The sequence below is a fragment of the Callorhinus ursinus genome, unplaced genomic scaffold, assembly GCF_003265705.2.
Source record: "Callorhinus ursinus isolate GAN/ISIS: 27379988/994484 unplaced genomic scaffold, GSC_fseal_2.0 scaffold7, whole genome shotgun sequence".
NCBI classification, from domain to species: domain Eukaryota; kingdom Metazoa; phylum Chordata; class Mammalia; order Carnivora; family Otariidae; genus Callorhinus; species Callorhinus ursinus.
The window spans coordinates 56,108,552-56,133,762 of record NW_027397069.1 but is presented as its reverse complement, the minus strand read 5'-3'; the positions used below and the strand labels follow the sequence as shown (position 1 = coordinate 56,133,762).

At 45.0% G+C, this 25,211-nt stretch overlaps 1 protein-coding gene across 2 annotated transcripts in view; it reads right to left on the bottom strand.

Moving 5' to 3' along the window:
- FAM124A (family with sequence similarity 124 member A) overlaps nucleotides 1-14,559 on the bottom strand; it is a 113,088-nt gene extending 98,529 nt beyond the window's left edge. Inside the window, exons 1-3 of one of the 2 annotated variants that reach the window (XM_073894606.1) lie at nucleotides 14,316-14,559; nucleotides 5,871-6,028; nucleotides 5,376-5,407 (exon numbers count right to left, since the gene is read on the bottom strand). In XM_073894606.1, coding sequence (XP_073750707.1) covers nucleotides 5,376-5,407; nucleotides 5,871-5,920 — 82 coding nt within the window. In that variant the 5' untranslated portion in view covers nucleotides 5,921-6,028; nucleotides 14,316-14,559. The remainder of the gene's footprint in view (nucleotides 1-5,375; nucleotides 5,408-5,870; nucleotides 6,029-14,315) is intronic. The other variant, XM_025874882.2, reaches the window with a different exon arrangement.
- Between the last annotated feature and the right edge of the window lie 10,652 nt (nucleotides 14,560-25,211).

The window sequence follows — 25,211 nt, the reverse complement described above, 5'->3', positions numbered from 1 at the left end:
CTGGGTGATAGACATTGGGGAGGGTATGTGCCATGGTGAGCGCTGTGAATTGTGCAAGACTGTTGAATCACAGATCTGTACTTCTGAAACAAATAATGCAACATATGTTAAGAAAAAAGAAAAAGAAGAAGATAGCAGGAGGGGAAGAATGAAGGGGAGTAAGTCGGAGGGGGAGACGAACCGTGAGAGACGATGGACTCTGAAAAACAAACTTGAGGGTTCTAGAGGGGAGGAGGGAGGGGGGATGGGTTAGCCTGGTGATGGGTATTAAAGAGGGCACGTTCTGTGTGGAGCACTGGGTGTTATGCACAAACAATGAATCATGGAACACTACATCAAGAACTAATGATGTAATGTATGGTGATTAACATAACAATATAAAAAAACCCTGATTTTCCTCCACTTGGAAGTTAGTGTTTCCCCTATGCTTTGATTTGTTTTATGTCAACTGTTGGGTTTATGAAAGTATATCAAACATCCTTAGTATCACTAATGAGCCCTCTGGAAACAGAGGAAGTAGGAAATGGGTGTCAGTAGTGACAGGCCTAAAATGAGTTACTTAAGATTTGTCTGATCCACCTCACAGGCCATATTACCATCCATAACTAACTTTGCCTAAAAGGCTGTATTCTAAGTTAGAGAAAACTGGTGACTTTTCTTGTGATGTTTTAACTGCAAGAGGAGTGTGAGGCTGGGGACTGATAGGTGGGTGTTTTGGTTTTTTTTGCAAACTTGTGTCCATGGCCAACTACATACTGGTCACAGAATTATACACATGCAATGGCTAAAATTGCTCTTCATAAGGGTTAATGAATAGATCTTGGTTTTGCCTAGATCTTATGAAATAAGACCCTAAAAGAACATTTACTCCAAAAGTCATAATGGGGAAAGTATTGTACACAGAAGAAAAAAAAATAAAACTATGAAATTTACAAACGAATCAAAGTTCAATTGGCTACTATCACCTCTTCCAAGATGTTGACCTTCCTTCTTTGGACAACCGGCCTTAAAACGTCAATCTGTCAATAAGTTATCTCCTCTCAAGAAAACAGAAAGAAAATAATGAATATTTCCTTATCCTGTCTGAATTTAGCTCTTGGATACGGAGACATGGGTTTTTTTTATTTTAACATTCCCCATCAGCAACGAGTTCCACAGAATGCAGTCATGTCTTTTCAACAGGTTGCTTCCAGAGCTCCTTGCCTTTGTTTATTAATTAAATCACAAGGAGCTTACCTTTCCCTCGACACTGAGGGGAGGCACAGATGCGGCCAAAGACAAAATTAAAAACATACGATGCTTCGATATCCTAAAACTTCAAGGAAATGATGAGACTGTGGAGAAATGAAGGGGAGGCGATGATATTTGTGTGGAAAGATGCACCCATGAGACAAGGCAGCCTTGGGGAGGGATGAGAGGTCCTCCCACACAGCAGTGAGGCAGGACCCACAAGCCCCTGGGGTGGCTTGAGACCAGCCACAAGGCCTTGCAATTAACTAAGACACTTGACTTTCCTATTTAAAAAACACCTGCAATCTGCTGGACCCTTCTTCCTTAAGAGGAGAGCGTGTCCAGGGGCCCACAGCATCAGCTGGGCCTGTTTGGGGCTGCCCTCAAGGGCAGGTCACAGACATGGTGGCCCCAGAACAGCTGAGGGGACAGAACTCCACTGGCCCTACAGCCTGGGGGAGCTCGTGGCCAGCAAGGAGAATGCAGGCAGGGGGAAGCTACCTGAGTCCCTGGAAGGACAGAGCAGGAAGCTAGGAAAAGCAAGCCACGGAAACAAGAGGCGGGCAGGAATCTGAGGCCTGGGTGGGTGGGAGAACTGATCCCATGACCACCGCCCACCTAGGAGGTGTCCCTGTTTTGCACAGCTTGGTACATGGTCCTGGGCTTGAATCAGCAGAACACACCGTTCATGGCCCTTTCTCCGTAATTTCAGATACGGGGAATTCCGCAGGGCATGGCCAAGGGCCCCTGTATCACTTCGACTCATCTTTCACCATTTGCGTTTTTGAAAAGTACGAAGGGGCACAAAACTGTGAGGCGTTCCCACTGTCACGGGCCATCTGTAAGGGCCAGGTAAAGAGTTAATGACTATACCTGAGTTTCAAAAAGGTGCAGTTTTAAGGCACAAATTAGGAGGGCTAATAGAGGAACAGTATCCAATAAAGAGAACTAGTGAACTCTTTGACCCCTTCCTACTAGCATTATCCTGGGGCTAAAGATTCTCAAGAAATGTGACACTGTCCTAAAAATATCATTCTTCAGCTCCCAGCATCTTCTAAGAGAAATTCTCCAAGTATGATTATAATCTTTATTTGAATGAAAATATTCAATCATACATGATGGGAATTTCATTATCATTATGTGGCACAGTTGATTTTCTTCCCCTGGCATAATTATTGTTTTTCTTTTATCCTATTTATAAAATTTCCCTTTTTTATTTAAATCACTTAAGAATGTAAATTGTACATAGTGCCTTGATGATCTTCTACCCAGGTTTCTGGAAAAACCACCTAAGATTCCGAGAGTATAAATTAAATTCATCTTTCTTAGGAAGTATTATGATTTATTGAGATCTGAGGATTAACAGTGTATTTAGCTTTGCAGAAAACATAAGGGAAAAGCTTTTCAGCCCTGTCAGTCTCAAAAAGGCAAACGAACCCATGGTAAGTAGAAAAAAAAAATTTACCCAATTTATAGAACACAACCATCCATTAAAGAAGCCCCATCAGCCACTTCCACCAGAGTTGAAAGTGACATCAGTCACAATCAATGGGAAGGTGATTCTGGGACCCAGGAGGTCGAGGAAAAACAGAAGGCCCAACGGCTCCCATGCCCGCCGGGACTCCATACCAGAACTACGACCTAGGAGACCTCACACACCGCTGCTCTTGTACTTTCTCTTGGTGAGGACCTTCCTTCTTCTTCCGTCAGGGGCAGGCAGCCTGAGGAAGCAGCCCCTGCGTTCTGAGGGAAAAGAGACCTGAATAGCCACTCTTGCTTGGGGAGAAAGCTTTCCTGTCAGCTCTAGCAGAGTGACGAACTCCAGCTCTGGACAGACTCCAACCCTAGCTCAACCCAAGGAAGCGCTCACGCCGCCCCCCCCCCCCGCCCCCCGCCCGTGGACTCAGGCACAAACAGGTAAAAGAGCATCATGGGAATGCTGAATAGGAATCACCGGTAGACAGAAAAATCCATTTCCTAACAGCGAGTGGTTAGAACCAGTGCTCAGATCCCCACCAGGAAGTGCTCAGAAACAAGCCATTCAGAGAGGCTGCCCAAGGGCAGGGGGATGACAAAGAGATGCAGGAGCTGCTCTCAGGACCCACAAGGGGAAGACCAACAAGTCAGCTCTGTGGGTCCTGCTGGTCACATAGAAGGTGCTGGCACAGCTGGGCTGTGACAAGGAGAGTGACCCTGGAACTCCATCATTCAGGATGGAGAGTAAGCTTATCAACCTTCTCTCTACTCAGTCCTCTGAGTGTGACTGTCTAATTTGGGGGGGAAAGCTGTTCTTAAAATCTTAAAAAAAAAAGTCAAACCTACGTTTTAAAGGATAGATTTCAGACTTCAGACTTAATTTTTTTTTTTTTCAGAAAGGGTCCACTGTTACCTTTACTGACTGCTAAACGGGCCTTCTCTTGCATCTGGGTGTGGTCAGGGTTTATGCTCCTGGTTGGGAGGAGAGGCAGGCCAGGCAGACACTAGACAAAGACAGCCAGAGGCCTAGCAGTACCCACTCACCCCTTGTTCCTGCCCAGAACAAGGATGTGATGCCTGTGGCCGAGGCAGCCATTTTGTAACTCTGAGGCAACTCTAAGGACAGAAGCCAAAATCCAAGTAGAACGATGAAAGGAGCTTCCACATCAGACCTGCATGGCCTTCTCTGGGCTTTTTTTTAGAGGAAAACAAATGCCGACTTATGTCATTATTTTTTCCTCTATTATTTATAGCCAAATACATTTCCTAACTCGAATATGAAACACATATACATCCTCAGCAAGAGGTCCCAACACTAAAGACTGATGCAGGAATCACCAAATATTTAAAGAGAAAAGGAAGAGCAATAAAAGGCTATTGATCCCAGTTGCACTAAGAGAAATTCCAACTCTGAGATCGCAATTAAAATAATAGAGAGGAAAGCCTCCCAAACAAAATTACCAGTTCATTGACAAGAGGTGCTTTGTTGTGACCCAGAGGACTGATTTGAGAGCTACAAATTGAGCAAAGGCTTTGGGCAAGTATTTCATAAAAATCATTCTTAAAGAAATGTAGCTTCTGGGCAAAACTGAGTCTATGGCAGCATAGAGAGAGAGAGTTCAAGAGAGCTTTCCCTGATTTTTAGGAATGCAGAAGCTTCAGGGAGGGAATGCAAATCACTGGAGCATTATTCTCATTTTTACTAATGATTCTTAATAACTAAGGGGCAATGTTGGGTCTCCAGTTGGCTGAAATGATCGGAGATTATTCGTTGCAGTTATACTAATAACTAAATATAACTTGACACTAAATTACAATTCCAGAAATACAGCTTTCTGCACAGTCTCTCATTGCAAAGGAAAACTAAACCAGAACATCAATAAATAGAATAATCCAATTAAGTGCCTTTCCATTTGGGTACTATTTAGAATTGAGAGTTTAACAGGGAAGATAGAAAAAAAAATTCAGTATTTACTGATTCAAATAATCAGGGCTTTTATTGTAAGAAATTTTTTGTTATCTTAAAATAGGTGTTTAATTAATCTGAATGGCTCTGGTCATTTACGTAGTGATCTTAATCACTGCAAATTGTTCCTAGATATAAGGCCTAATTTCCCATGAATAGATTTACCTATCAATTAGTATTTAATACAGACATCTTTTTCTATGCTTATAGTATGTTTATAAACATATTCCCAATCACCTTTTTTAAATCATATCTGAAAATCACCTATGATATCTGCCTGCAGATGCAGAAATACAAGGGAGGACACTGGCCCAACAGATGAACTGGGGCCACCCAGGGGTCTAATGCATGTGCTCTGGACTATTAGCCTGCGAGAGCAGGTATTTGATAAACATTTGGTGAATGAATGAGTTACTTCTGATTATTCGATTATTTGGAAAAGCTGTTTTAGAAGCATCTATCCTAACAAAGCCCAGGCTGGTTGCTCTAGGCTCAATTTCCATAGGGAAAGTAGCTGCATAGCTAGTTCTGAAATCAAGGGGCAGTTAAATTCTCCAGGAAGAGCCCCAACTTCTAGAGTCAGAGGATCCTGTATCACACACTTTGGCAAGTATCCCTTGGGTGATTCTTCCATGAAAGCATGGGTTACACAGATAGATGGGACTGAGAAGCCAGTGCTGAAGGACATCTAAACCATACTTACTGCTGGTGGAGGACATGTGGCTGTAGTCAGACCTGAAACACAAAACCTTAGTATTAGTAGGATTAGACACTATTTTTCTGTACTCAAATGAGTTCTTCAAGCTAGAATTTTAAAAAGTCAGTGGTAAGTAGCATTTACATGGTAAGGATATGCTGCAAATTAAAAACCATATTGCTGAGGGCTTTCGTGCAAAAAAAAGTTATGTCTGAATTTGCAGGCAACACATTCAAAGCACTTTAGAAATGAGGGGTCCTTCAGATGGACTCTGTGAATCTCCAAGAAGGGAAACCAGCTGAGTCCCGAACTATCTAAATCCATTGGCAAATTCTCAAATGGAAGCTTATTCTTCTGGGGAGAAGGCTCGAAGTTTTCAACAGATTCTCAAAGGGGTTCATGACGCCCCAATGGTAAAATCACTGCAAATGAGCACCCTTTAAGTTAGCACGGCACGCGGGGAAATGTTCCTTTGCTGACATAAGCAGAGCGGTGATGGACCTTGGTGGCGGCACGAGGGGACCCTGGGTTGTGAGGGCTTGCTTCCACATGCAGGGTCTGGCTGGCCATCAGGAAACATAAAGGCACAATGATGTTTGACTGATTTCAGTTCCAGCTGAGAAGAAATCCTGCTGCACATGACAGTAACAGGATGTGGGCTGTGATAAGGAAAAGGAAAAGGCAGGGTTAGGGCCAGGGTGAAATTACCCATCAGTTTCTAGGCTGAAAAACCAGCCACTGGCACTCAGCCTCTGTGAGAATGGGCATCTGGCCAAGGGCCTGCCTGCCTAATCTCTTCTAAGTTTCTGCTCTACTTGTGTGGCTGGGAAGCCTTCCCTCTCTGGCAACATATTTGGTATAGAAGCTCTTGGTTTTCTCCCCTCAGTGTCCCAAAGTCATTCTCAGTAGGGAATTAATCTCTCAGGCACGTAGGGATTTATTCTTCAAGGTGGTAGTCAGGGGACATGGGTATGCACATAAAGTAGTTAATTATGTTTAATTTTCCACAGATACACCCCTTTTATTTACTTAGCCTCATGTCCCCTTTCTGTTTTTTTTTTGATACTAAAAGTTTTTCCTATTTTTGTTTATTTATTTAACATATAATATATTGTTTGTTTCAGGGGTCATGTTGCCTTTCTTAAATCATCCAATATTTCCTCCATTGACTTTGTTACCACACCAAAAAGTGCATACAAAACTTCAAGAAAAAATCAGAGTGGTGCCTGGGTGGCTCAGTCGTTGGGCGTCTGCCTTTGGCTCGGGTCAGGATCCCGGGGTCCTGGGATTGAGCCCCACATCAGGCTCCCTGCTCAGCAGGAGGCCTGCTTCTCCCTCTCCCACTCCCCCTGTTTGTGTTCCCTCTATTGCTGTCTCTGTCTGTCAAATGAATAAATTTAAAAAAAAAGAAAAAAATCATAAAAAGCATACCTCTCACTAGTTAAAATAACCTACATAGCTCACGTAAAATGATGCACTTATTGGTAGGGGAACAAAATGGAAGAAAAATGACGTGTAGTTTTCTCTTTTCAAATGAAATGCTTTAGTAGTTACAGAATCACTGAATCTTAAGGCTGTTAAGAATAGCAACTATTAACATTTGCATATCCCTTTATGTATTACAACCTGCATCCGCCTCATCCACTACTTTATGTTATTGGTTAGGAAACTAAAGTGATACTAATGGCGAGGAGCCCAGGAAGTGAACAGTGGACCTGAAGGAGTGCAGGGTGATGGCAAGGCAGGAACTGGAAGGTAGAAGGACTGGCTAGAGCATGGCAACATGCTGGTTAAGGGAGATGCAAGAGAGGATGGTCAGGATCAGTCACCCCCAGCGTCGGTGCATTCAATTCTTTCTGGAACCGGGCAGGACATAAATTAACTTTAGGACAAAACTTAGAAATGTAACTGTGTGTGAATGCAACAAATGCTCAACAAGCATCTACTGTGGTAGAAACAACAACAAAACAATCCCATTCCAATACGATCATCTTAAGATGGTCAGGCTTTAAAGAAATTTCATGACAATTCAAATAAAATGTTCAATGGGAATGTGTGATTGGACTATTAATTTTTTAAAAATATTTTATTTATTTATTTGATGAGAGAGAGAGAGGCAGAGAGAAAGAGCACCAGCAGGAGGAGCAGCAGGCAGAGAGAGATGCAGGCTCCCTGCTGAGCAGAGAGCCCAATGTGGAACTCGATCCCAGGACTCTGGGATCGTGACCTGAGCCAATGGCAGCCACTTAACCACTTAACCTGAGCCACCCAGGCACCCCTATTCATTTTATTATTAGAAATTTGTCAGTATTTTCAGCTAGGATTTTCCAAATATTCCTGAGGCAGATGGGTTTCACAAATGCGTATATTTTAAAGATCCGCATACAGATGGAGATGAATGTAGAATGAAATTTACATGTGAAACCTATTTTGAGAATCTTAAGGTATAATGGTAGTATTTTAGGACAGGTGCTAGCAAAGCGAATGTCCCTGCCATGCTTCTCTCCGCATGTATTTCTTGTGACTAAAGGCACTGCCTGGGTCAAGCCTGCCAACTGGTCAGTCTCCTAACTGTCACTCTTGCTCCGCTCCAGTTCCTTCCCCAAACAGCAGCCAATCTTTGCAAAGCACAAATCAGGTCATGTCACTCTCTGGATGAAGTTCAAGCATGACATAAACCCCTCTTTTCATGAATGATGGTCTCTGCCCAGCTTTGCAGTCTCATCCATCACCCCAACTTTCCACCCCTGTCCACCATCAAAATGGAAATCAAACAGGAAAAGTCCCCTAAAACCTCACATTGCTTTTCAGCCTCTGATCCTGTTAATGTAATTTGTACACAGTTGCCATAATGATGGGAGATACAATTTTAAACTGCTCTTTTCACTACACACCACCACAACATGCTGCTACATAGTTCCTGTAATTATAATTTTAGATAAAGTGACGTACCATAATTTATTCAACCATTTGCTTTTGTTTGCTCTATGATTGTTTCTGAGTGTTCACTTTTGCAAAGCACACGACGATGAGATACTTATATATATAGTTTGATATTTACTTTCTTTTCCTTAGAAAAATGATCATGAGGGGAAACAGGAACTGAGTCAAGGTACAAACACTTTTATAGCCCATAAAGTACATTCCAAAAACTCCAAAAGATTATTTACTGGAAATATTACTGGTGAAAGACAAACTGTAAAGCTTAAAATAATTTTGTGCTTAAACAGGTTCAAACGATTTTAGATACTGACTATAGTTCTCTGGAGGGGTACGTTATCCCCAGCTTTTTTAGGATAGGAGGGAACAGCAATAAGGTACCAGTCTTGTGAATCCTGTTTATTGGTCTTACATCCTGAGAATTTACCCACCTAGCTCTGAACAAGACATTCAGCTCTGAGGGAATGAAGCATGAGACGTGAATCCATGAATTTTAGGAAGAAAAATTATGGGCACATGATACAGATAAGCAGAATGATGCAAGGATTATATGTTTTCACACACCTGACACATATATAGACACATTTACAAATATTACATTTGGTATCTCTGCAAATGACCAGAAAGTTAGACAGTCTCTTGACTGTATTTTAATTACAATTATACATATAAGGGTTAAGTATAAAGGGGTCTGCACTTAAGATAGTTTATCACTGTCAGCAGCCTACTTGCCCATATATATATATATATATATATATATATATATATATATATATATATATATATATGATACCTTCTTAAATTCTCTTTTCTGGGAAAATCTTGGCATAAGAATTGATCTTGGCATTTCAGTAATATTGATCTTGATGTTTCTGTAAAACATCAGCTCAACGCATCATGGACCTCATCTGTTAACTCAGTCCATCGAATTAAATGTCGTGGTAATTTAGAGCTAACTAGCTCCACCTTGAACACAAAGATAATAGAGTACCTAATAGATCATCCTGTCTTCTCTGCCAAGATTTCCCCTTTTACTGTTCTGTAAACCTGTCCCATCTTTGAATTTATTCCCCTGATTCTTTCCCATTCACCTGCTTATAAACTCTAGACCTGTGAACTGTTTGCTCTCCCTAAATCACAGTGAAGTATCAACTGGAGGTCACCCAAAGGGATGACTAGGTTTTCAGAAGCTCAGTGACAGGTGACAGGGAGGTGGAGGTTCATTAGTGCCAGACAAATTTCTGAATTAAAATAATGCGTTAGATATGGTCACATTTGAAAGAGTGGCTCAGACACCATATCTGGGAGACATCACTACTGAAACACCCATTAAAAAGCATTCGTCTTGGGGCGCCTGGGTGGCTCAGTCGTTAAGTGTCTGCCTTCAGCTCAGGTCATGATCCCAGGGTCCTGGGATCGAGCCCCGCATCGAGCCCCGCATCGGGCTCCCTGCTCCGTGGGAAGCCTGCTTCTCCCTCTCCCACTCCCCCTGCTTGTGTTCCCTCTCTCTCTGTCACATAAACAAATAAAATCTTAAAAAAAAAAGCATTCGTCTTACTTTTTGTCTTTTATTTCAGTTTTCAAAAACACTGCCTGTCCCTCTGTTAAGGGATTCTGTTTCTTAAGATAGTTTACCATGGTCAGTAGCTGGCTTGCCAGTTTTTTCTAATGAAAAATCCACAGAAGCACAAAGCTTGCCTTCAAGTGCATTTGGAAAAGGGTAGCTTCAAAATGACATCCATTGCCACAGAACTATACTAGTTTGCTTTTAGCGTGGCCTGTACCAGGGGGTCAGACAGCAAAGACAGCATTTCAAGCAAAAGAAAATGTCTGAGCGGGAATCAGGAATTAACTGCCGATCAATGGCTCTCTGAGAGGCAACTTCGCTAGGTGGGAAGCATGCCGGAGACTCGGGCTTCAGTTTAGGCCACAAACTAGTCATGCATGCACCATTTGAACCTCCATTTCCTCCTCTGTAAAATAATAATATTGAGACGTGTCCTATCGTCTCGCAGATGTTCTCAACGATGATCAAACTGCTTAGGGCATTTAAAAATATCGGAGCACCTACTGTGATGAGTATAAAGAACACAGGATCTTGAGTGCACCTGGAAATACACATTTTTATTACATAAAACTCTAAGTTTATCATTTGGAATGTTCTTCATAACAATATTAATAGTATGATGAGAAATAATTTTCCGAGGGTTCACTTACGCCAGGCACTGTTCTAGAGGCTTTAATGTATAGACTAATTTAGTTCTCACAACCACCCTGTGAGGTGGGTACTATTATTGTCACCCCATTTTACAGAAGAGAAAACTCAGGGTGTGGAGTTGAACCCCAGCAGCCTGACTCTCTTGACTGTCACTTTCAAAGCAATCAGCACCATCTGCCCATTGGCAGCGGGATCCAAAAGTTTCTTGGAACCTTCTCCTTGATCACCTTGCCAAGAAAGGATCCATAGTCAGCTCCACCCATACCCCCAAATCCCTTGCTCCTGTGTTTTGTTCATACCTGCCTGGCAACAGTCCCTCTCCCCTAAACCTTGATGATCTCAACCACTCACCGTCTGTCTCCCTCTGCCTGCCCCTAAGGTGGCAGAGCACTGCTGCAGGAAAAGAGACAGCAAGCTAGACTGGGACCTTCATATATTTATAATCACTAATCTCAGTTGGGTTCTCACTCAACATGGTCCAAGCAACTATTTCAAATCTCCATTTTCCTGGGGCAGGGGGCTACATTTAACCAGAACGGAAACCCATCTTCCTTGCTAAGTTATAAGAAGAGAGATGTCTCTCCTTCTATCCAAAGCCCATCTGAGAGGTCTAAAGTCCATCTGCCTCCACCTTTTCAGAAAGCAGACATTACAGACCACCAGTTTTTCTCCTATATCTTTATCCTTTCCCTTTTTTTATAGAGTCTCTTCTATAAGCACCTCTTTATGGGAGCCTGACTATTGCCTATGCTTCGGAAATCCTTCCTGCACCCCACTCTCCCCTCCAGCGACCGCCTCTCCTCACCCCTCCCTTTCTCAGACAAAGGGCTCTAGCTACCTCCTCTCCTACACCACCCACTCCCTCCTGGAGCTACGCAGAGCTGGCTTCTGGCTCCACCCTGCCACTGTCCATGGATCCACCTTTTCCTTCATTATTTCCATTTGCAAAAAAGGCACTTCACACTCCTTCATCTTAGTGAGTTTCTCAGTGGCACAGCTGATGCCTTTCCCTTCCTCCCCTTGGCTTCTAGGACACTGCATTCTTCCTCTTGGTACCCATGTCTCCTTTCTCTCAGGCCCCTTTATCAGCTCCTCTGCCTTCACCTGGCCTTGAAGTGCTGTCATTCCTGAAGGCTGGTCTTAAACAGTACCTGCTTCACAGTTGTTGAAACATCAAACGAGTTAACGAAATATGTAAAGGCTCAGGATAGTCCCTGGCACAGAGTAAAATGCTAGGTGTTTGCTATTTACTGTCTTTCGTTGATTTAATCTACTCCTAGGGCTGCAACAGCCATTTTTAGCCTGACCATTCCCAAATGCAGTGTCATCATGCCGACCTCCTCTCTGACCTTCTCTCTAGATAGACTCAACCGCTGGCTCATCATCCTTTGTTGGCTGTCTCCCAATACGTCGGACACAACATGTTGAAAATGAAACTTCTCCTACCCTGCCCAAACTTGGTTGGGAGGGAAATCACAGCCTACTTCAAGAATCTGATGAAAAATAAGTCTCTTCTCACAAAAATTCACAAAGAACATCATTTTGCATATGACTTGAAGCCATTCTTGGACCTCAAATTGAGGATCCCTGCCTTAGCAGATGTGTCACCTGAGCCGAGTCTTGAAAGAAGATAGAGTTTCACCCGGTGGACAGGCATGCCAGGTGGAGAAGGGCAGAGCTGGCGAAAGGGGCAGCTTGACAAAGGCAAAGAATCGGAAACACCTTGCTGATGTGGCTTGATGCAGGGTACAAAGGCGGACGTGCAGAGAAACAAAGCCAGAGAGACAGAAGTGGACCCTATCACACTGGGACCTGTAGGCCACTCTAAGCTCTTTGTATGTTAGAGAGGACAGAGCCACTAAACGTTTGGGAGAGAGACCTGATCAGATTTGTATTTTAAAAATAATAATGATAGCACACATGTGTTAAGTCTCCCCACATAGCTATATGAAAGCCGGGGGCGAGTTCTGGAAAAGCAAGGAAACTATGAACAGCTTTTTGATAACCAAACCAAACTTCAGGAGATATAGGAATATGTGGCAAATACAAGATTAGTAACTGTACATTGAAACTCTTTAAGTGCATGCCATTTTTACCTTCATGTTTAGCTTAAGGATGCTACTGAGGCAATAAGAATTCTTTAAACAATTCTATCCCGTCACAACTGTACACTTTAGTACAGGGGGCAGTGAAGAGCAGTTCTGGTGTCAGTATGTTCAGCAAGCCCCTCCCAGCACCCCTGGCAGCTGTCATGCTTTTCGCTGGGATCCCACGGTACAATCGCTGTGAGGGCTTCCCCTCCAATTCTCCAAGAGAGACCCCTTGGGGAAAAAAAACACCTGTTTTAGGTGAGCTCTGTAAATTGAAAATGAATGGACCAGTTGGCGCCTTATTTAACTCAGCTGAAAAGGAGCTGGTTAATTTCGCTTTGTTTCTTCTATTCATGGCCTAACTAGAGGCAAGGGAAAAAAAGTCAAGGATCTTCAATTACAGTTGATAAATGCCACATACACAAAGTGTGGGGAAAAAAACAAGGGAGCTCCCTATTTGGAATCACGTTACCCCTCCAGAGTGTAATTGGGTTCTACAGTAAATCATAAATGTTCGCAAGTTTGGATAACAGGGAGAACCCATTGCAGAGTACATGCTGTAACATGTAAAGTCCCAGATTTGGGCTAGGAATGGGTGGAGGCTGCAAGGAAGAGCGGGGCTGGGCGGGCAGGAGTGACTGTGTAGGGAGCCTTCCTCAGGGGTAGCGCCTTGTGCCCATTCTGGCCTTGGACTCCTTTCCTGTCCTCACAAGGCTGCCAAGCCCTGAGATTAGTCTAAATCTCCCCAACTTTCCAAGGATCAGGCTTTCTGTAGTCTGGGCAGCTCCAGCCCAACACCAGGGTTCTCTCCAGAGAGGAAAGGACACCCTTTCCTCCTGGATCAGTACCCGCATCCTGGACGTTTGCTGACTCTGCACAGGCAAATCCTCTAGAGACAGGAGCTGGGTGGACCTCCTAAAAGATACTCCATCTTTTGTCCCACTCAGGAAAATGGTGTCGTTGGGAGAAGGGTAATTAGTCTCCAGAGGTAAAGGTTTGGGCCAACTGTTTGAGTCCGTTGAAGCGATGAGAACATTTCTTTAAGCAGGGCTGGATCATAGCACCAACTTCGTCCCACCTGTACCCAAGGCTGGGAGAGGTGCGCAGAGAAGTTCGGCGAGGAAAACAGGAGTTGAGGAGGGGGTCTCAGCAAGCACAATAAGGCCATGAAATGAAAAATGTCATCCTCTTCTAGGATTTCTGAAAGACTTTTAGGTGCCAGGTGTCCTATCCTCTTCTCATCCCCAACCCCGCATCCTGCACTCCAGGGAGCGGCGGGGCTAGAAGAATAAAGTCCTCGCGGAAGGTTGAAATAAGTGCAAAAAGCATCTCTTGTCTCTCTAGGGATGATCTCAGGGGGACACTGCATTCGCCTGCGACTCCACATCATCTCAGTGATAACGGGGGGCAAGAAGGGGTGGTGTGTGGGGGGTTTACTCTGAACCTTGAGTCCTTCCACACACCCCCGCCCCGCCCCGCCGGGGATGGGGCCCGCGCCAACCCGGGGCAGCTATGGACCACGCTGCTCTGCCCCTCCAGCCCGCCACAGCCCCTCTGCCGGCAGGAGGGAGAGCCCCCGCGGCCCCATCCGGCTGCAGCGGCTCCGGCTCCGCCGCGGGGTCCAGGAAGGTCCCGGCCGGGGCGCAGCCACAGCGCAACTCGGAGAGCGCCCCCCGCCCACGGCCCGGCCCGGCTCACCCTCCGGTCTCGGCGCCCGAGTCCACGCAGTCATCCTCCTCGGCACCGCCCGTTTTGGGGTCCATGGCGCGCTCCCCGCCGCGCTCCGCTCGCGGGCGCCGGCGTCACCCGGGGGCGTGCTCCCTCCGGGCCGCCCCGCCCAGCCCAGCCCAGCCCAGCCCAGCCCAGCCCAGCCCAGCCCTAGCCCGCTGGGCTCCCTCGGAGCGTCTCGCGGCCGGGCCTCCGGGAAACAACTCAGGCGCCGGCCGCGCTCCCCCGCGCCGCGCCGCGCCCTCTCCTGGCCGCGCCCGGCCGGGCACTGGCTACCGCTCCCGCCCCGCCCCGCCCCTCGCCGCTCGGTTGGGTGAGCGTGTGCGTGTGCGCGCGGGGTGCGCCCGTGAGCTAGGGCACGTGCGCGCGCGTGTGTGCCGGTGAGCGAGGCCGTGGGCGCGCGCAAGAGGGTGTGTGCACTGGGCGTGAGCCTGTGCGCGAGCATGTGCTAGCTCGTGTGTTGCGCGCCAGTGTGTGGCGTGAGTGCGTGAGTGGGCGAGGTGTGTGAGGTCGCGTGCGCCTGTGTTGTGGTGTTGATGTAGGTGGATGGGTGATTTAGATGTTTGTAGGTGCGCGCTTCTGTGCGGGTGCTGAGCGTGTGTGCCCGGCTGTGCTTTGTGACCACAAGTGATGTGTGAGTGAATGTGTGTGTGTGCATAGGAGCCGCCCCGCTCCCCTGGGCCCACAGCCCCGGAATTCTACGTCCCAGGGATTGCCCCGCGGTTCCTGAGCCCCAGGACTGGGAGCAGCACCGAGAAATACCCGACTGCACTGTGAAAGCAAGGAAGGATCTGGTTCACTACTGGGACCAATTGGAACCTCTAGGTGTTTTCTTATAATTCCCTCAGAATTGGCAACACTGAATTCATTATCACCTTTCTTAGCGCGGGTCTGAGAGGCTTCCCACCACCCAGCTTGCTAGTTTACAATCAGTGTCATGCATTCTTTTGCTATGTTTTTTTTAAGCCTTTAAAGATAAAGACCATTGGAGGTACCTGCATTCAGGGGTTGTTGCTGTAAGGGGATTTCTGTAAAGGACGCCCATCAGTGCCTTGGGGTGAGGTTATGATCACTGTTGGAGGAGCGCACCTTTCCTTAGCAGGGTGAGGAATGGAAGTTTGAGGGGAGGCAGGATCAAAACAACTCACATTTAATTCTGACAGCCCTGTCCAAGCCATTGGAAGGCACTCATTTCTACTTTCTTCTGTTTTCAGGACAAGTTAATTTAACTTCTATGAGTTATTAACTTCCTTAATTTACTTATCTGTAAGATGGGGCTATTGATATCTACTCTATAACCTGTTGTGAATTTAATGAGAACATGAATGTAAAAATACTTAGCATTGGTCCTGATAATGTCAAGCTCTAGTCATAGCTGTCATAGCTCATTTAAAGCATGAGCTAGCTTTGTTTCCAATTTCAACTTGCAAAGTAGTGACAAGATATATCTTAAAGAGGAAATATTTTCTTTTCTCTCTCCTTCTCCCCCCCTTCTGTTCTTCCTTCTTTACCTACTTATCACTCATTTTTTATTCATATCTTAATTACACAAAAAGAGAAATTTAATTAATAAAAGAAGAATACAAGCACAATCTCATCATTAAGAAAAAAACACAAGTGAATGTGCCGACCCCAAATCTTAACTGAATTATCCTTACTGAGCATAAAATCCTTGCATGCAAACCAGAAATGGATGTATTATACTCAATTTCTGCTCATTAGCTGAAAGAAAGAAGTGTGACAGTTCTTTAGGGGAGAATCCCCTCCTCCCACCTTATGTACTAATTTCTAAAAGGAAATTCTCACATGAGGCAAATTACTGCACATTGCCATTAATGACCATTTAAAATCGATCGATTCATTCAATAACTATTTAAATACCAGACAGGAGGGTGAATGCTGGATACACAAATAAGGGACAATGGGAACAGATATGATGCCTGCCTTCATGGAGCTTATAATCCAGAGGGGGAGATTAATTAAATTACACATGTTAATATATAAAACATAAATGGAGATTAAACACTCCAAAAAGAATGGTGTGCCCTGAGAAAGAGAACATAATTTAAAAAGGGGTGTCAAGGAATGCTCTCTCGGGAAGGGATATTTTAGCCCTGCTCTGCCTCAGGGCCTTTGCACTTGCTGTTCCTTCTTCCTAGAATACTTTCTCCCAGACTTTCTGTGAGATTCCTGCCACATGTCCTTCAGGACTATGTTCAAACAGTCCTTTCCTCAGAGAACCCTTCCCCACTAAACCTAAATCCCAGTATCCCCTTATCCTGTTCTACTCTTTGTTATAACTCTACCAGCCCCTGGCATATGAGAGATTTATTTAGTAATCACCTGCTTTTCTTTCCCCATGCCTACCTGTAGAATGCCAATTCCATGACAGCAGGCACTGTTTGGTTCACTGCTACATCCCCAACACCTGGGGCAATAAATATGTGTTCGTGAATGAAGAGGAAGCAGCCCCAGGGTGGAGGCAGGAGTGAAGAGAGGTTTCCAGATGGAGAGACCAGGAACATGAGGCAGGATAGGGCACTAAGCATTCCGTTAGAGTGGAAGAAGGCTGGGTGACGGGAAGAACACAAAATGGCAAAGATAGTGAGGCATTTCTACATAAATGTGACATCTCCGGGAAATGAACAGACCCCCTATAGCCTATTTGGAGAGTAGAAGGACAAATAATGTGGTTGCAACCAGATGGAAGAAATTGATAAAGTGTAACAAACATTCAACCATGTCAGTGTCCTTATCGCCATGAAGAGACCTACTTTGTCAATCCTGGGTAGGGACGATTCATATTTGTCACCTCACTGAATACTCAGGAAAGGTCAGGGAAGTAGGTTTATCTTTTCATTTTACAGTCGAGGAAACTAAACCTCAGTGAGTCCAAGTGCCTTGTCCCAGGCCACCCAATGCACCAGCCGAGGAGCCCAGTGGCCCATTTAACATGCATGAATCTCTCTCACTTACCTATAAGGCTAACATGTGGGCCAGTCACATCCTCAGGAGGATGGCACAAGAAAAAGGGCTGAGAAAAAATGGTAAACTAAGTACAGCCCTTGGAGGGAGAGCCAGGGAAAATGGATGCTACTTAAATTATTTCAGTTTTTTTCTCAAAAATCCAGAAAAAGGTCAGGCCAGACCAAAAAAAAAAAAAAAAAAAAAAACCCTGGACCGCACCTCAAAATGATGCATTGATTCCAGCCCCTTCAACCACAGGGGGCACGAGTATTCTATTTCTCATCGGTGCAATGTCTGACGGTAACTCAGTGATGCATGTGTTACGGGGAAGAGAAGTTTGGACGGTAACCATGGTCCCTCTGAGCAACGGATCTCGGTGATCTGAGGGCTCCTGCTTCAGTCATTGGGGCTTAGGAGCCTCACTTTATTTGTGATTTATTTGGTGAAAGAACTGCCAGCAGGTAATCAGCATGAGAACCTTGGGGCAAGCACCAGAAGGTATATTGTCCATAACGTTTGCATGGTTCGCAGGCTTGACTTCCAGCCATTTAGCGCTGATCACCATAATCACGGGGTGCGATGCCCCCCTCCCTTTCCCCTGCAAGATGGGGGCAGAGGAGTATCAGTGGTCTTCTTAAGGTGCCGTGCCTGTTGCCTTCAAGATGTTCCCATCCATCTGAGGACAGCGTGGGAAGAACACTGAGGATGCTGTCATAGGCCAGGAAACGCAAACCCTGGGTTCTGGACCTGAATCTGTTATGTCACTAGCGAAGAAGGGTGCCTCTCCACTGTTTCTGAAGCTCTTACTGCATTTCGGGCATTGTGGGAGCAGCTTCACATGCAGGATCTCTTGAATCTTCACAGAAACCTGGTGAGGCTTCCTTCGTCCTTCAAATATGCTTGTTGATACAAATCTTGCAGGAGACTTGAAGCCCCCCAGAAACTAGGAAGCATACCAATACAAGATGTCACTGACTTTTTAATCACTTTTTCTCAGACTCACTGAATAACACTCTCATGTTCTGTCTCACCTATCATGCCCGTTTCAGCCTCTGTTGATGTTGTTGCATGTGTTGGTGTATTAGAAAATAAGGCCATTCATCAATTTATTTATTGAGTGCTCACTGTGTGCCAGGCAGTGGCTGGGTGCCAGGGCCACAATGGGGAACGAGCCAGAGGCAGTGGCTGGCCTAATGGAGATGTCGAGGTCAGGAGAGGACAGTTTATCATGTTCCAGGCCCCAAGGGCAGGGCTGGCTTTCCCACCAAGGCTTGCCTTCCTTAGATGGCTCCTGAAAGCTCCCGACAGGTGCACAGTGCATTGTGGTCCATTAGAGTAGAACTGGAGTATAAGAGTCCTTTAGTGAAGGAAAGAAAAAAAGAAAAACCTCAACATAATGTGATGGTAAGTAAAGAGCATCAGTTTTACTGATGAAAGTGATGCATTAGTAATTAAGAAGGTCATAAGTCATTGGGAGGGGCTGAGGGTTTTGAACAACCAGAAGATAAAAAAGAACTTGAAGCACTGGAGATTGAGAAAGATACAAGTTAAAGTCTCCTGGGCACGGGATTGACCCGGGTTTGAGATTCAGTTTGGAGGGAAGCCGGGCCACACGTTTCGTGAGTGCAAACCTTCTGGACCATTTGCTGCAAGGCCAGCCCGATCTAAGATAGTTCTTTAAATGAAATACTAGTTTAGGGTATGCAGAAGCAAATGGGATGGGGAGATATGTTGGTTTGGGAAGTTTTGCTCATTCCCTTTTATTTAATACTTTATTTTAAAAACCACATATCCCAGAAACAAAAATTTCAGGTTAAAAAGAGTTGTGGGGGAGGGGGGAATCTCTTTCTTCCAAGTCTCCAGAAGAGTTTGTCTGATGTGAAAAATAAATATTATGATCATGACAAGAAAAATTATAAACTATTGACAAATCTACTTAGACAAAGGAAGCCACTAGCCTTACACACAAAGGGATAAATGAAAGTAAAGATAAATGGTTGAGTTGGAAAATAATCTCATTAAAGTATAAGTGACTCGGCTTGGATAAGGGGGAGCCGGGATAGTGGTCCTGGCTGGGAGGTTTCCCAAGACTCAGAGCCTACAGTTCCCGGCGTGAGATCTGGAGTCCAAGACCAGACACCCCACAGTATGCCCACAGTTAGCCCTCCAACCGCCAGGGGTGGGCGAAAAATGAGAGGGGAACAGGAAAGTCCTCTGGAAAAGTGCTGTGGAAATTGAATACGATGAAACCTTAGACTCAAGACACTGAGGATAGCTGAGCCTTCTAGGAACCGTGTCCGGGTCACCCACTTGTCCTCACACTGATGGTCTAGACTTGGACAGGTGAACTCTCTGTCCTCTTCACATTCTGACACTTTCTTTCAGCGACCCCATCTTCCACAGCTCTGCCTGCCTGCATTAATCTGAGGTGTGTTATAACAAAGTCCCACAGACTGAGTGGCTTAAAGAATGGGAATTTATTTTCTCACAGTTCTGGAGACGGGCAGTCCCACAGTGTGGTGGTGGGGGTTTGGTCTCTCCTGAGGTCTCTCCCCTTGGCTTGCAGATGGCCGGCTTGTCTCTGTGTTCTCACGTGGTCACTCTGCTCTGCGTGCACATCCCTGGTGTCTCTTTGTGTGTCCAAATTTCCTCTTTTTATAAGGACACCTGACAGATTGGATCAGGATCTCCCCTAATGGCCTCATTTTAACTTCATTGTTTCCCTAAAGACCTTATCTCCAAATAGAGTCACATTCTGGGGTACTGGGGGTTGGGCTTCAGCCTACGGATTTGGAGGCACACAATTCAGCCCATCACACTGCCTTTGAAGGCGTCTCATGTAGGAGGCAGGGTAGTATGTAATGGGTAAGACTGACTTTTGATGCTGGCCAGACTGCCCATGTTTAAACTGTCTCTCTCTCACTGTCTAGGTTTGTGATCTGGGGCACGTAAGCTCTTCAGGGGCTGGATCCCTTGTTTGTATCTTGGGCAGACCAGGGGCTTTGGGAGGACTGAGAAGTTACTACCCAGAGTGCTGACATAGCGCCTGGCATGTGGGAAGTGTTGGGTGTTATCATTCTGCTCTGCAGTCAGCTTCCAAATCTCTCTCTCTCTTTGTGAGCTCCCTTGGGTTCTGTTGTCTGACTGTCCAAATGCTTTTGACCTTCTCCACACGAGTGCCATGCACTCACGGACTCCTCAAAATGACACTGACCTGGCGATCCTGCTGGATCTGGTCCACATAAGAGAGAGACCCTGCCTTTGAATCCTGACAGTCATTAGTGGGAGATCCAGGCAAGTGAACCCTACACCTCAACACGATGTGAAGAGTGTTATGACAGATGTGTGCGGGGTTCAGTTTAGAAATGTACAAATGCTGTTAGAGCCAGTGGAACTGAGGAAACCAAACATCCTGAGCAGCATGGGAGGGGAAGGGGGGGGAGGATGAGGTGACGGGGAAAGGTTTCACCGAATAGAAGACGTGGTTGGTAAAATAGGTGGTGGGGATTAAGGCACGCACTTGTCGTGATGAGCACCGGCTGATGGATGAAGTGTTGAATCACTATATTGTACACCTGACACTAATATAACCCAAGTCAGGGGGTTCTCCTTACCTCTGTCAACTCCTGGAGCTTTTTTTTTTTTTTTAAAGATTTTATTTATTTATTCATGAGAGACAGAGAGAGAGAGAGAGAGAGAGAGAGAGAGAGAGGCAGAGGGAGAAGCAGGCTCCCAAGGAGCAGGGAGCCTGATGCGGGACTCGATCCCAGGACCCTGGGATCATGACCTGAGCCGAAGGCAGACACTTAACCATCTGAGCCACCCAGGTGCCCACTCCTGGAGCTTTTATGTAACACCTGTTGGTGTACTCACCTTGTTCACTTACTTTTTTTTTTTTTTTTTGCCAGAACAATGTCTGGGCCCCTGGAGACTTCTTTCTGTGAGGTAGGTTTACAAGTATCATGAGCCATGGAATGAGAAAGTTTCCCTATTGTGCGGGCTGGCTGGGGGTGTTGAGCAAAGCCTCGGGCTCAGATGACCACTCTGCCGGGTGGACCAGTAGGTGGCACCCTGACTAGACTGGCTGTCCTTCAGGGTGGCTTCGAGAAGAACCACCGACAGTATCTTTGGCATTCTCAGATGCTGGTAATGATGCTACTTGCTCTGGTAATGTGGTTGTTGGTTTTTCACAGTCTAAGAACCTGACCTTGTCAACACCCACAATGACTGTCTTCAAAATAAAACCTCTCCACTTAAGGCTCCTCTCCCCTCCAGCCTCCTCAGAAATTTTTCCCTATGGCTTGCCCCTTCTATCTGCTGTATCTTCAACCTCTCACAGGTCTCTCCATTGACACCAAAATACACTCATCTCTCTCCTGTTGAAAAAGAAAAACACCAATCTTGTTAACCCTATGTTCTCTATCAGCATCTACCACTCCTTCACACAGCACATTTTCTGAAAGCGTGGTTTATATCTGTAATCCCTGTCTCCTTTCCATTCCAAGTAGGTTTCTGTTGCCTTCTGCCCTGGTAACTTCTCGCTTCTTCTCAGGACAGGCTCTTCCCTTGGCTTCTGTGGTATCACACACCCTGGTTTTCTTCCTGCCCCTCTGGTCACAACTGCTTTGTCTCCCATGCAGCTTCCTCTACCGTCTTTATGCACAGGAGCCCTCAAGGCTGTCCCTAGGCCTTCTGCTCCTCTTTCTTTGCATTCTCTCCCTTGGCCTATGATTTTGGCTTCTATACACAGGACTCCCAACATGATACCTCCATGACCTCTCTAGCTCTGACACCTCCTCTGTGCCTTGGGTGGGCCTGTCCACCTTTTTATCTCTTTGACATCTTTCTTTGAATGTTTCAAAGGCACTTCCAATTAAAGTTCTACAAAACTGAGCTCATGATCACCACCCCCACCCTTCCCACCCTCCACCCTCACCCCTGCCATTTTTCTCTTCTCCATCCCTCATCTGAGTGAATGGTTCCATCATGTGTCCTAGTTGCAAGCCAGAGATCTAGGTGTCATCCTTGAAAACTCTGTCTCCCTTAACCACTTATCAATGCATTACCAAGCCCTGTCATTTCTGCTTGCTAGATGTGCCCTGAAATCTTTGTCTTGTCTCCAACCCTTCTGCCATCATGTTAGTCCGTTCTTTCCTCCTCTCTAGGCTCGCCTTCAAATGGCTCTGCACATCCGTTCCCATCTCTCTCATCTAGACACCATACTCTTCCTGAAAGACAAGTCTGGCTGTGTTATCTCCTCCACAGACTAAAGGATTGTGATAGCTTTCAATTGCTCTTAGGACAGAGACCAGAATTGTACCAAACCACCAGCCATGTGTCACCACAGCCCCTCCGACACTCCATTCCCTCTGCATTCTCTGTGCTCTAACTATACTGGCCTTCTTTAGCTCCTCAAATGACCAACTGTGCTTTGTCTCCAAGCACAGAGCATTTGCTTATGCTGGTTTCTCTATCTGGAATACTCTTTCTGGCCCACCTTCATCTACTTGGTCATCAGATCACCTCTCAATAATTATTTCCTTCCTGACTAGATGGATCTCCCTATTTACATACTCAGAGGCTCTTAACAAAGAGGTCATCTTATATTTGTTTGTATGGTTCTTTGATTATTCCCTTTTTCCACCTGTAAATTATAAGCTCCATGAAGACCAGACTGTTCTGCTCACCATTGTACATTCAATGTCTAACATAGGGGTTTACACATAGTGAGTGTTATTACAACAGACACTTCTATGCCTAACATTTAATCCTGAGTCTGGCACATAGTAGACATTCTGCAAATGTTGCTGAAAGGGTGACTGAACACATGGACTACAAATGTTCTAAGCTCTTGGAGGTAACCAGAAAATTCTCAAAGAGATATTCTTTTTATAAAAAAGAATTCTTCTTTTTTATAGAAAAGACTTACAGTCTTATTAAAGCATTCATCATGGGCAAGGAAGAATATATACCAGAGCAAATATGGTTCAAATAATTAAGTTTTGTCCCACTGGAAGATTTACTTACTGAAAGAAGAAGGGGAAAAGGGTACAATGAGTGACAGTGGTTAATTCTCAGCCTCTCAAGAGTTGACCCAAGTGACCTCTGGACTCTTCCAGGCATGAGTAATATAATGTGGAAAACATTACATTATGAACTGGCTGTGCTTTGATGCTTTCACTTTTCATAATTCAAAGTATTATATCGAGTTATCACAAGGTAAATTAGGTCATTTTCTTCCCATTCTGTCTTTGACTAGCAATCTTCTACTGTGACGGTCGTTTTGACATGTCACCCAGGATTCTCACAGGGTAGAGGTTGCTAAGCACTGAGAACTGTTTGCTGGAGGTTGTAGAATCTTCTCTTCTGGAAGGGATAGGAGCTCTTTTAAATAGGAGGATTCCTTAATTTCTCTGGGTTAGGTTAAATGTTCTCCAGCTGAAGGGGAGTGGATTGATCCCATGAGTTCCCCAGGTCTCCCTCTGCATTATGACTCCATGACCTATTAATGTTTGACAGAAGGGCAAGTCTAAATGTACAATCCCATATAACCCTTGAGTTTTCTCCAGGGGATGAAATTGAATAGAAAATGGAATATATCATAGTGATGGGAATCTAGCTGTGTGCTTTGGAATAGTAACTAGCTGCACAGCTTCATCACCTTGGAAACATGCAAGGCCTGAGATGATGATCTTAGAGGGCTTATGCTACTGACTCCAAATTTATCTGGATTTGGCTTCATGGTGGGAGGAAACACATGTGATATTTTATCTGTGAGTCTGGGAACACTGACAAATGGTGTTCTAAGTGATTTGAGAAACCAAGAGTACATAAACCAAAAGGATCAAAGTGCAATCCCTGGTTTTATGCTAAAAAGAAGGGAATGTGGGGCGCCTGGGTGGCTCAGATGGTTAAGCATCTGCCTTTGGCTCAGGTCATGATCTCCAGGTCCTGGGATCGAGCCCCATGTTGGCTCCCAGCTCAGCAGGGAGTCTGCTTCTCCCTCTCCCTCTGCCTCTCCCCCTGCTTGTGCTCTCTCTCTCTCTCTCAAATGAATAAATAAAAAATCTTTTTTAAAAAAAGAAAGGAATGTAGGTCAGTGTGCTGTGGAAAGTTTTAGGTTGTTTTACACATGATGCTAAATATCAAGATGATTCATGAGAAAAAAAAGACTGTCAAACATCTGCCCATTTGGTTTGTATGATGCCAAACACGGAGATATTTGGAAACATTGAAATGTCTGACATTGCAATGATAAACTTTCTGGATGAACAATTATGTGGGTTTTCTTTTTAATTCCTTATTTTGTTGCTGCATACATCCTTTTTGAAAGATTGCTTTATTATATGTAACTAGGATGTACATTGCATGTCAAAACATAATGTATGGCTATCCAGAGAGGTGTTTTTTTTTTTAAATAAGTGTTTTCCAGTTCTATGATAGAATTTTTCCCAACAGAAAGACTGTAGAAACTTCCATTTGGCCTCTGAGCAGCAGCCCACACAGACAGCCACACAGGAGGATCTCCTCTTCCCTAGAGCACTCCCTACACTTGATTTTCAGCCCTGTTAGTTCTCTTCCCACATCTCTGGACATTGCTTCACAGATTCCTTTGCCATATCTTACAGATCAATCTGACTTCTTGTATTGGAAGAATACAATTAGAAGAGTACAATTCTCTTCTAATGTCTCTCTCTCTCTCTCTTCTCATTCTCCACTCATTTCCTTGGTGATCCTATGCATGCTCACCAATACAAGCACTATCAATATGATGATGACTTCTAAACTTGCATCTTTGACCCATTTCTCCCAGCTGAGCTCCAACCTTAAGTTAATTCCCTACATGGTATTCTCTTTTGGATGTCTCAAAGATGTGTCAAATGCAACATGTCCAAAACA